The sequence below is a fragment of the Magallana gigas genome, chromosome 4 (assembly GCF_963853765.1).
Source record: "Magallana gigas chromosome 4, xbMagGiga1.1, whole genome shotgun sequence".
Lineage (NCBI taxonomy): Eukaryota > Metazoa > Mollusca > Bivalvia > Ostreida > Ostreidae > Magallana > Magallana gigas.
In genome coordinates, this window is record NC_088856.1 from 50,774,118 (window position 1) to 50,786,274 (window position 12,157).

At 37.3% G+C, this 12,157-nt stretch overlaps 1 protein-coding gene across 4 annotated transcripts in view; it reads left to right on the plus strand.

Moving 5' to 3' along the window:
- Positions 1-12,157, plus strand: part of LOC105347968 (phospholipid-transporting ATPase ABCA3) — a 48,596-nt gene that overhangs the window by 13,580 nt on the left and 22,859 nt on the right. For all 4 annotated transcript variants that reach the window (XM_066082798.1, XM_066082800.1, XM_066082797.1 and 1 more), the window contains 15 exons: positions 1,593-1,830; positions 2,246-2,419; positions 2,545-2,726; positions 2,839-2,976; positions 3,526-3,655; positions 3,803-3,957; positions 4,046-4,201; positions 4,316-4,526; positions 4,852-5,101; positions 7,978-8,165; positions 8,455-8,807; positions 9,126-9,476; positions 9,785-10,055; positions 10,956-11,183; positions 11,605-12,110. In XM_066082798.1, coding sequence (XP_065938870.1) covers positions 1,593-1,830; positions 2,246-2,419; positions 2,545-2,726; positions 2,839-2,976; positions 3,526-3,655; positions 3,803-3,957; positions 4,046-4,201; positions 4,316-4,526; positions 4,852-5,101; positions 7,978-8,165; positions 8,455-8,807; positions 9,126-9,476; positions 9,785-10,055; positions 10,956-11,183; positions 11,605-12,110 — 3,531 coding nt within the window. The remainder of the gene's footprint in view (positions 1-1,592; positions 1,831-2,245; positions 2,420-2,544; positions 2,727-2,838; positions 2,977-3,525; positions 3,656-3,802; positions 3,958-4,045; positions 4,202-4,315; positions 4,527-4,851; positions 5,102-7,977; positions 8,166-8,454; positions 8,808-9,125; positions 9,477-9,784; positions 10,056-10,955; positions 11,184-11,604; positions 12,111-12,157) is intronic.

The window sequence follows — 12,157 nt, forward strand, 5'->3', positions numbered from 1 at the left end:
TCTTAATTTCCTCTATTTGTGTGAAAAGCAGGAATGCTGAATAATTGTAATCTAACAATGGAAATCATGTTCTGTTAATATAAAATATAACATTGACGATGGATAATACTTCTCCGGTTATATTACTTTTAAATTATATAAAGTTGTTTTTCTAATAATGAACATTAAGTCAATATTTTGCCCACATTTGTTAGGGTATTTCTGGTTCACAAAAATAAAAGATTAAGTTAAATTCCCCCCCCCCCCTCCGTTACACAAGCTTTTCTACAACCACATATGTATTTTGTGTTATATATACCTTACCAAGCAAGCAAAAAAAAAAAAAAAAAACAAAACAAAACCAAAAAAAAAAAAAAAAACCAAAAAAAACCAAACAAACAAAAAACAAAAACAAAAAACCAAAAACAAAAATAACCCCAAACAAACAAACACACAAACAAACAAGCATTTTTGATAAGCCCTTCAGAAGAAGTATAATTATTACCATAATCAATATTTATACCATTACCGGGGAGTTTTCAATTTTGATAAGACAGTATGTTTAACGATGCAATGTTTGCTGTAAAATGGAGACCTTTATTAATAACTTCATCAAGACACCCAATTGAAAATAACTGAAAATAACTTGAAAGTTTGTATTAAAATCACACACTAATTTTTACAGGATTATGAAATGTTTAAAGTCATTAAAAATATAGACTCGTTATTTAATAACTTTTTTCTTCAACTTAACCACCTAAATAATAATGGTAAATTAAACCCCTTCTAGATGGTTTTGCTTTATTTGCCGCAATATAATACTCTCTTAATATACGTGTGTACATGTTTCGACCAAATATCAAATTTGCAAAGTGGGAACACCGTTGGAATGGAAACAAATGATGAGTAAGAGATATATGAATCCATGAACTACACAAATGCAAAAATAAAAAAAATCAATTCCATTGGCTGTTAATACAAAACATTGTGTCAGCTGTTTGTCAGCTGTTTTTCTTAATACGCTGCAAAGCTTAAAGATGGTAAATAAACCGAGTGGTCTGCAAGTCTATAATACATGTAAAACGGTACCAGTTTAAAATATATGGTGATTAATGAGACTATATCTAAGTAAAGAAAAAAAAAACCAGAATTGTCGGCAAGCCAGGGTATGTAAGTGAAGCCATTTCTAAGTAAGATGAACAACACTGTCTGCAACTATATACTAGGGTATACCTATAAGTCTAGGAATCTACGAAATCGATGGAAATGAGTTAGATCATAATATGATAATTTAGTAAAAATAAAAAAAATGTTTGCAAGTCTATGAATTTAAAACGGTATAACCCACAGGGGCCAAGCCCGTTTTAACATTAATTTCAATGTAACCATAAATAAAGGTATAACCTATCGTTCCAAGAATCCACGAATTTGATGGGCATGAGTGAAGTCATCTATAATTAAAATGAACACAATTGTCTGCAATCTATTCTTATCACGGTACAACATATAGTTCTTGGAATCAATGAAGTTGATGGGGATGAGTGAAGCCATCTATAAGTAAAATGAACAGAATAGTCTGTAATTCTTTATCTTACGGTCTGATATAATTCCAGGAATCCATGAAGTTGATGGGGATGAGTGAAGCCGTCTACTGGGGCGCCGTCTTCGTTAAGGCCATGCTATTCCTGTTCCTGGCCTCGGTCTTTTACCTTCTGTGCCTGTTTGTGACTGTGGGGGAGAATGGGCGTGTCCTCAACGCCTCCGACCCCTCCCTCATCCTGGTCTTCTTCATCATCTACGACGTGTCTCTCATCACCTTTTGTATCATGCTCAGCACCTTCTTTAATAAAGGTGAATTTTGTTTGTCTGGCATTGAGACTCTCTGACGAGGCTGGTCACACACACAAAAAAAAAAATAATGGGCAATGCAGGTTAATATATCAATGGCTAATGACAAGTCAATTCTCGACGTATATTCTTTGGGTTTTTAAGTCTTTTCAATAATTGTCCAACGTGCACGTATATTTATATTTCTGTCATGATCATGGTTTTTGCTTAAATCTATCGATCAAGGTGTGAGTTTTGCTAAAATCTATCGAATTAGGTATGATATAATCAGCGTTTGATGCATTGTTGTAGTCATCAGCAATTAATGATTAAAAAAAATTTAGTATTTTAAAATGTGAATGAAATTGTACACAAATAAGTTACTACATTTCGACGTGTTTCCATCCCCGTCTCACAATGTTTCCATTCTTTATTCTAGCGAACACTGCGTCCTATGCGGGAGGCCTTCTCTACTTTGGATTTTTCTTTCCATGGTTCTTTATCAACTCGGAATACGAAACGATGACCCAGGGCCAAAAGTTTGCCTCATGCCTACCATTCAATACAGCCATGGCTATGGGATTCAACATCATCGGGATCCACGAAGGGACTGGTTAGTTATTTCGTAACCTAACTTGTATTAATTTTAACCTTAGGCCTCTATGTCAAATCAACAGTGAACTTGGTAGAAAATTTTTGAATTTTTTAAAATCCAACATACTTGGCGGAATATTTCAGGCGAGGGAGCGCAATGGAACAACTTCCACAAAGCGCCCTCTGTTGACGATAACTTCTCGCTAGGCGGGGTCATGTTGGTTCTGGTTATGGACATCTTCTTCCATATAGTGATCACGTGGTACGTCGGAAACGTGTTTCCGGGAGAGTTTGGCATTCCTCGACCTTTCTACTTCCCGTTTACGGTAAATATTGAAATCAAAATCTATCACTCTACCGAAATGATAAATGTTCTTTGTTCATTTAACAACAACGTTTTGCAATTCTTGATGAAAATATTTAATAATTTGTGCACAGAAGTCATACTGGGGTTGCTGTGACAAAACGGAAAGGAATTTTGATCAAGATCTACGTCACGACACAAGAAATCCAAAATTCTTCGAACGCGACCCACCGGAGCTAAGAACAGGAATCGCGATAGAGAAACTGAGAAAGGTATAGACCTGTCTGTGAAAGACTGACAGTAGTAGGACGATGTAGTAATGACAAATTTAAACAAAGTTTAATTTTTTTTTTTGCAATTTTTATTAAATCAGATAAACTGTACTGGTTCCTTATTAGTTATTGCATCCTTCTGGGTTTCAACCTGAAGTGAGTTTTAAAGTGTTTTTCTCTTGCAATGATGGAAATAAATGTTGCATTATTATAATAAGCCAACAAGAGAGAATCGCTTGACTTTAATGTTACAAATTCAACACTGGTGTAGTGGGGAAATACAGTGTATTGCTATTCACAATAGTAAGGGAATAAAGAGACAACCGCAAAAACAACGAAAGATTTTTTCCCTTCAAAAGCTACAATGTATGCATAAGCTAGGGAGGTTAGCGCGTTTGCAACAGAGTCAAATAATGCAAGACAGGGAAAAGGCATAATGCCTCCATCTTTCGAAGGGAGGGGTGGGGTTAATATTTTAGTGATTCAGATTACATTAAGTCTATAGATATGACAACGGAAATGCCGAATATACTTCTGGGTTTTCTGTAGGTATACGGGTATGGTAAAAACAAGAAGGTGGCCGTGGAAGGTACAACAATGAATATTTATGAGGGACAGATTACGGCTTTGCTGGGTCATAATGGCGCAGGAAAGACCACAACAATGTCAATGCTTACAGGTAACTGATACCGCTTGGATCTCATGTATAATCTAATTAAAGTTTACAAACGAATTTACACAAATAAACGTTCGACGGTCCGCCATTCCATATTAACAGTTTTGCTGATATAGCTTTATACTGGTTTTTCTTCTTTGCGGCTATCAGGTTTTCTAGCTCCATCTAGCGGCACAGCGAAAGTAAACGGATATGACATCATGACTGATATTGATAAGGTCCGTCAGAGTATCGGTCTCTGCCCCCAGCACGACATTCTGTTTGACACCATGACCGTCGAAGAACATCTTCGATATTTCTGCAAGGTATACCTCCGAATGTTGTTTTTCACATGTGACAACCATCTTGATAATAATCCGACGATAGAAATTCCGATGTAAAATTTGTTTTCAGTTAAAAGGAACACCACCTAAAGACATAGAAAGCAAGGTAACAGAAATGATCAAAGTTTTAGGAATGGAAGCAAAGACTGACTACGCTGCTGGAAATCTTTCGGGCGGACAAAAACGGAAATTGTCCGTAGGAATTGCCATAATCGGAGATTCAAAGGTAAAAAATTCTTTTTTGCATTTAAATTTTATCTAAAGTTTTGCTTTAAAAAAAAAGGGTTTTTTTTTATCAAGTGTGTTTATTTTAATATACAAATCTGATATTTGAACGCAGATTATTATTTTGGACGAACCTACCTCGGGTATGGATCCGGCAGCGCGTCGTCAGACTTGGGATATTCTAAAGAGGTTCAAGGCCAACCGAACCATGATTCTCTCCACTCACTTCATGGACGAGGCCGATCTCCTTGGAGACAGAATTGCTATAATGGCGGAGGGCGTAGTCAAATGTTGTGGCACTTCCCTATTTCTGAAAAAGGCATTTGGTAAGTATATTTTTATTCTATCTTCAATAAACATTTGAAATTTTATTTATACAATGCTGTGAGTTACAACACATAATAACATGATGCGCGGATCAAGAGGGTGATCCTACATTCCATCCCTCAAAAATTTGAGAATTATTAAAACTGTAAAGTTACCGAAAATATCCCTTGAACAACCTCTTCCATGGAGCGAACCAAAATATTACTCATTCATCGTCCTTGAACATTACTCTTGATCCGCGCATGTGAATTATTATTACTTTACGGTTTGCTTTCTAATGTACATTCAATGTTAATGAATCCGACCACTATGTGTTTTTATCAGGAGCTGGATACCACCTTGTTATGGTGAAGGACGCGTCTTGTAACGTTGCCAAGGTGACAGAGTTGGTTCAGTCTCACGTGCCAACAGCGAAACTGGAGAGCGAGATCAGCGCCGAACTCTCGTATCTTTTACCGTTTGACCAGTCAAAGAGCTTCGCCAATCTCTTTTCGGATGTGGAACAGAAAAAGTCATCTTTAGGTATACAAAGCTTCGGTATAACCGCTACCACGATGGAGGAAGTCTTCCTGAAGTGAGTTCAAACACGTATATTTCAGGAACTTTGTCGTCTGCGATCTTTTATTAACCGACTTTTATTGCACGTGATTCATGCAGTTACGTGATTCGATTCTGTTTACGGATTGCCGTTACAAATGCATGGGTTTAACAGTCCTATTGTAAATGCAAATTTTTTTTTATTATAAACGGAATTTTCATAACTGCTTCATAAATGTGATATTTAGAATTGTTTCTGAGACTCTTCGGTGTTTTTCCGAACGTGAAATCCAAATATATAATATACAGTATGATGCAATATATATTCGTACAAAATGGCGGCGTGTTTACATTCGCGACAGAATTAGGTCAACCTCCAAACTCTAGTTTTCATCTTTTTGAATTATTCTTAATAACTAAAACTTACCTAATACTTTGTAAGATGACCCTTCAGCCGAATTACACTTTGTAATCGTCGGGGGATTGTGTTATAGAGGCTCTGTACGTACTGAGGCGTGATAGATGTCCATACCCGCTGTATCTCTCGGAACAGGTCGTCCTTGTTTTCAATACGACCAACACGTGCTTGCAGCTTTCTTTTCAGTAACAACCATAAATTTTCAATGATGTTTAAGTCGGGACTTTGTGCAGGCCAGCTCATGGTTCTTATTCCATTTCTATGGATAAAATCTTGTGTTGAACGGGCACGGTGTACTGGCGCGTTGTCATCCTGAAAGATGTACTGTTCTTTGGGAAAATGTCGGACTATAACCGGCCACAAATTGTCATTTAGTACTTGCTGGTATTTCTCTGCATTGATGTTGCCATTAACAGCTGTAATAGTACCTACTCCGTGCCACGAAATGCATCCCCAGATCATAACTTCGTATGATGGCTTCGCCCGACGTGCCTCAACCAAGTCCGGTCTCCATCCCTCGCCCCGTTTTCTCCAAATGTAGACACGAGAATTCTGTCCCACAACGATTTTTGATTCATCTGAGAAAATAACTTTTCTCCAGTAGTTCCCAACAGTCAATTTTCTCTTTTCTATGCACCAAGACAAACGCTTTCAGGGGTGTGCAATTACCATCGCCCGACGCCCGGGGCTACCGATTTTAGAGGTCGGGCTAGCATAAACATTAACTGTGGTAGCCCGTCGGGCTAGTAAATCATAACCAGAGTTGGCAAAATATGACGGTAAATTTGCAGTGTCCTAGTAGGAAAAGTGTATCGTCATTGTTATCACAGAGGCATGATATCTGCTCCTTTTAAGTCATGATAGCCTAAAAATTTCTTAAGCATTTTTTTCTCGTGCTACATTCTTCTGAGAAAAACACTCTGCTGTAAGTTTCACACTTTGAAGTTTTACCGACAGTGTTGACCTGACCAGTGGCTAGACGAGATAGTCACGCCTCACTGCACATGGCTTCCGTAGTTACCTGTGCAGCTGTTTCAAGTGACATCAGTGTAAGATGATTCCTTTTTCTTTAATATGTATTCATTGGCTTTTTTTAATATAATTTTTTTTACAGAGAGAGAGAGAGAGAGAGAGAGAGAGAGAGAGAAAGAGAGAGAGAGAGAGAGAGATACATTACAGAGATATTATAAATTTCTGCACTAACTATTCTCATGAACACATTTTAAAGTAACCTGCTTGGTGAATTAAAAAAAAATCATATTTTGCATATTATTATTTGTGCATTTTCCATTATTTTAAATTAAAATTTACCATTACTTAATTAATTGCATAGGTGTATTTTGTAAATGGAAATTAAACAGGATAAAATGCATGCACACATAGATAGTTGTAGTGATTTTATAGAGTCTGTTCACATTCACAATGTTATGTTTGGGTTTTATTATATAAACGGTACCCAAACCAATTTTGTAACTAAAATGTGAGAGATCAATGAAGTTGAATATTTTTGAACTAGTCTACCACAGAAAACATGCAAGTAATTAATATTTCGTATATTAATAATTATATACTAGTATCATACAGGGTTTTTTATAAAATGAAATGTCGACATGTCCGAAATAGTCTGGCTAGTAACTTTGAATCTTGGGCTAGTAACTTTGGTACTCCCACTAGCCCCTGGGCTAGTGGCCAAATTTTGTAATTGCACACCCCTGCGCTTTTTTCTATTCACTTCTCTGATCACTAGTTTCTTCTTTGCCACCCGTCTCACGAATCCATTTTTGTGCAGATGCAATTGTACAGTTCGTTTAGATACTGGCCGCTCTCTGTTTTCATTAAATTGATCCGTAATATCCTTCAAACTCTCTCTTCTGTGGGTTTTCACAAGCCTTTCAAGTTTCCGATAATCTCGGGATGTCACGGTAGATTTCCTGCCTCGTCTGGGGATGTTTTCTATGTAACCTCGTTGTTCTACACGCTTCTTAAAACTTGAAATTGTAGATCTGGGTATTCCGAAGGTTTCTGACACGTAGGTAATAGTTTTACCTTCTTGTAACATTTTCCGTACCATTTCTTTTACCTCATTACTCAATTCTTTTGCTTTGCGCCCCATCTTGTTTCCGTCGATTCAGATTTGTTTACAAAGCAGACGACAGTAAAATCACGTGACATATGAAATGTCACATGACCAAAAATTGTTATAAATAACTAACGAAATTCCGATGCTATTTATAAAACCTTTTATTCGACGTTAAATTTGTGAGGTGAAGCGCGAATATAAATACGCCGCCATTTTGTACGAATATATATTGCATCATACTGTGCATGTAACGCAACTATGAGGTTTAAGTGACGCCACTGCACGAACTATATAGTGTAGGGGTAGACAGCGCAAATTAAACTCAAATTATAAATGATATGAAAGTGAATACGTTAGACTTTACAATTCAAAGTTAATGTTAATATGTAACAAGAATTTCTAACCCTTTTAACAGGGTTGGAGAAAGCGGAAAGGTTGATGTTGAAGAAGAAATCGAAAGACTCAATGCGCAGGCGCACTTGATACCCCAATCGCCAGTCCACGCAGTCAATGGAGCCTTTGAAAAAGAAAATGGAGACGTTGAAATGACTGATGTGAAGAATGGCGACGTGAAAAAGGGTTCAAACTTGTCTAAATACACAGGTGCGCTTCAGTGAGAATATTGGGTGTATGTATCGATTGCTTACCATATTGAGCAGCATTATTTAGTTAAAAAAAATAAATATGAACGACTTCTTGTAAATAGGGTTAAATTATTTGATAATAACTAATGTTTGGATTCAGTAAAAGGGGAAAACTTTTAACAGAGATTTATTTTTATATAGTTGTAAATATGCGGTTTCAGACCATTTAATTTTGTATTTTATCAAATACTCTCGATATCGTTACATTTGCAAAGAGTTATACGGTTATGCTTGAATCCCAATTTCAGAGTTCAATAAAGAGATAGTCAAGAACAAAGGAATGGCGTTGACCCTTCAACAGTTCAAGAGCATGATAATAAAGAAAGCCATCCATTCATGGCGGAACCGCATCGTCACTTTCGTCCAGCTAGCACTTCCGGTCATCTTTACGATCCTCGCCCTCGTGATTGAAGCGAACGCCAGAGAGTTTGCCGAGGAACCAGCCCTGAATCTAAACCTGGCCAAGTTTGAGAACCCTGTGGCCCTCTATGATAATCCGGCCAACACGATCGCCGCCAAGTATAAAGACCTGTTTACGACCAAAGAAGACACCTCGGCGGCATCCTCTTTCGATAGATACATTATAGACAAGATGAAACAGGTTGGTTTGATTACAACTGATGCGTAATCTGAACACCAATATAGGCCTATCAAACACCTCATGCTACATTTGGGTTTTAAATGCTTTCTTGGCTCAATCTGACTCCTCACAGAGTGGTAGTATGGATACTTGTAATTATGATGTGTTTAAGTGTATGTTTTAACATGTTAAGGTCAATACTTCTATTTAAAGAGATAAACAAAACGACCCAAAGTTATAATGAGATGTTGCTGTCCAAACTGCTCCAGTTCCTAGATAACTTGAATTCTCTCAATTACTCCTCTTGTAAATTTATATATGATCCTGTTACACGTGTAGGTGGGCATGTCGAAGTTCAGTAAGAGCTACATCGTTGGTCTCCATGACGACGACACTGCCAACACAACCACCTACTTCAATGGCGACCCCTACCACAGCCCCGGCATCGCCCTGGCCTATACCATGGATGCCATACTGAAGGCCAACATGCCAGATACTTCTTACGGCATCACCACAGAAAACTACCCGTTTAAACGGGACCTGGAGGGCAACTCCAACAGGGCGGCTGGTCTCGCCGGAAATGGATTCTCCATTGCGTTTGTCATTTTGTTCGGGGTCGCTTTCCTGACCACCAGCTTTATCCTGTTTCTGATCAAAGAGCGGACGTCTGGAGCGAAGCATCTGCAGAAGGTTGGTCCATGACATAAATCTCAGGAGCATGAGTTTTCTTTTTATTTTTACAAAGATGGCTCTTTGCTTTGAAAGAGTTGTAGTTCTTATTACAAAACTCATTCTCTTTGGGTTTTCTAAATGGATGGCTGTTTAAAAGCCTTACGAATTTCATCACTGCAAAACCCGGAATATTGTGGTTTTTTTTTTAAACATGGCTTATTTGGAGCCTCGATAAAACGTTTTTTTTCGTATTATTAAGTTGCATATGATCTGTTTTCGATATAATATGATTAACTTGAACTAAAAAGAATTGTTTACTTTTTTAGGTGAGTGGACTCAGTTCGGTGACGTACTGGTCGGCCAACTTCGTCTGGGATTATATCAACTACCTTATTCCCGCCGTGTTAATGGTGGTCGTTTTTGCTGCATTCCAACCAGACGCTTATTATCTTGGCGATCCATCCAGAATCAGTTTGATCTTTCTGGTGTACATTCTGTTTGGATGGGCGTCCCTGCCCTACACATATGTCCTTCATTACTTGTTCAAGACCCCGGCCACGGGAATGGTGACCATCACGATGAGTAATATTTTGACAGGTAAGTTTATTGTGATCGGCTTCGACATCCGGCAAATGCTTCCACGTGCGCACACATTCCGCTTGCATAAGTAGTTCTTATAAAAACTTGAAGCTTTGGTTTAGTATTAATATAACTTTTTACTCAGTATTATTTCAATTCATTTACCTTAAGAGATGCAAACATACATAAAATACAGTTCGACCTGTTAATTCAAGAATGCACATTTTGTATGGCGCGTAAGATTTTCGATCGAAAGGTTCATTCATTAATGCAGTTGACCTCGATGAACTGACCTCGATCATAAGAAGATGCTCCATGAACTGACCTCGATCTACAAGGTTGCATAATAGTAGCTAGGAAGACGGCTTGATTTATAAACAAGGTTACGTTATAATGCGACCACAATAGCAAGTTATGATGGCATTCAATGTTTTTCAGTCGCATTAAATTATTTTAATACAACTCTTTCTTTGTATACGTGTTACGTGAAGAGCTCTACTCAGTATTCTGAAGAAGAAGAAGATACATTAACATTTAATAATTACGTTAAAAATATAAAACTAGACAAGGAGTTTACGAACGGCTTTCCCCAAATGTATTTCCAAATTAAATTTGTTGACGGTTTATAATGATGAAATTATGGTATACAGATTCAAAAAATTCTATATTTTGAAAAAATGCATTACTTTTTTAATTATTTTACATCAAACTGATCATGTTGATTGCATCTAGCTATCTATATATCTTTATTGCCGATCATTCCCTTAAAAGGAATACTTGTTTACCCTTCATTCTATACGCCAATAAATATAAAAAATGAACTGCAAGTTAAAGAAATTTAAATGCAAGAAGACAAAGAATTCAGTAAGTGGTAAAATGTTTTGAAAACCATTTTACATAGAGTTTGTTTTCCAATAGGTTTGGCCACTACCCTGGCGGTATTTATGTTGATGTTTCCAACATTTGGAACACAAAACATCGCTCTGGGATTGGACTGGGTGTTTGCCGTCGTGTTCCCCCATTACAACCTGGGTTCCAGTATCATGAACATTTACACCAACTACCAGTATATCAACACGTGCGAGAGAAGCATGTACCAGGTCACGTGTAAAATTCCCGCGCTTTCTTCAGGAAGTTGTTGTATGGGTATGTTGTTTATTGTAACTGGGATTTTTGATTTACTTGTTAACACTACCAACACCCCGACATCAATAGTAAAACAGCAATAAATGTTGTAACAAGCAAATCAAGAGACTAACAAAGCGGTCTTTTTCCAAAAAAATCTTTACAAAAAAGAATAAGCAACTCAAAATGAAATAAAAAAAGGAAGGCCATGAAACAAGCAATTAGATAGTATCCCCCGACCCTTAAAAAACTAAATTAAATATATAAATACTATACATGATATCGTTATTCGCATTGTGTTTGTTTTCCAAGATTGCATTGTTGTTGTTGTTTTGAACATGTCAAAAATGATTTTGCAATAAAATCTAAATTACACAATAAGAAATGTGAGCATAACAATTGAGTTATGGATGTCTATATAAAAGTGTAATACTATTCACAGATAACTGTGGTACTAGTTGCCTTCGGTTCGTGCTGGACTACCTCAGCATGACTTACCCCGGCATCGGCAAGTACGTACTGATGATGGCGATCCAAGGACTTGTGTACTTATTGCTAGTCACAATGGCCGAGCTAAATTTCTTCTTCTGGGTTATGTACAAACTGAGAGGCAAAGCGGCTCATACAGCCCAAGTGGACTCCGAACGGGACAACGTCTTGGAGGAGGATGAAGACGTCGTGAATGAACGTAAAAGAATTAATGGCAATGAGATCGACACACTTCAAGGAAAAGATGCTCTTATTTTGAAGAACTTGTCCAAGTATTATGGGAATTTCCAGGCCGTGAAAGGAGTCAGCATTGGAGTACCTCGGCAAGAATGTTTTGGTCTGCTCGGACAAAATGGCGCCGGTAAAACGACGACTTTTAAAATGATGACAGGAGACGAGATAGTTACCGGGGGAAACGCTTATCTCGATAGATATGACGTGAAAAATCACATTAAAGAGGTATGTCTTATAACTATTAAAAAAGTTGAAATAAAGAATAAAATAAA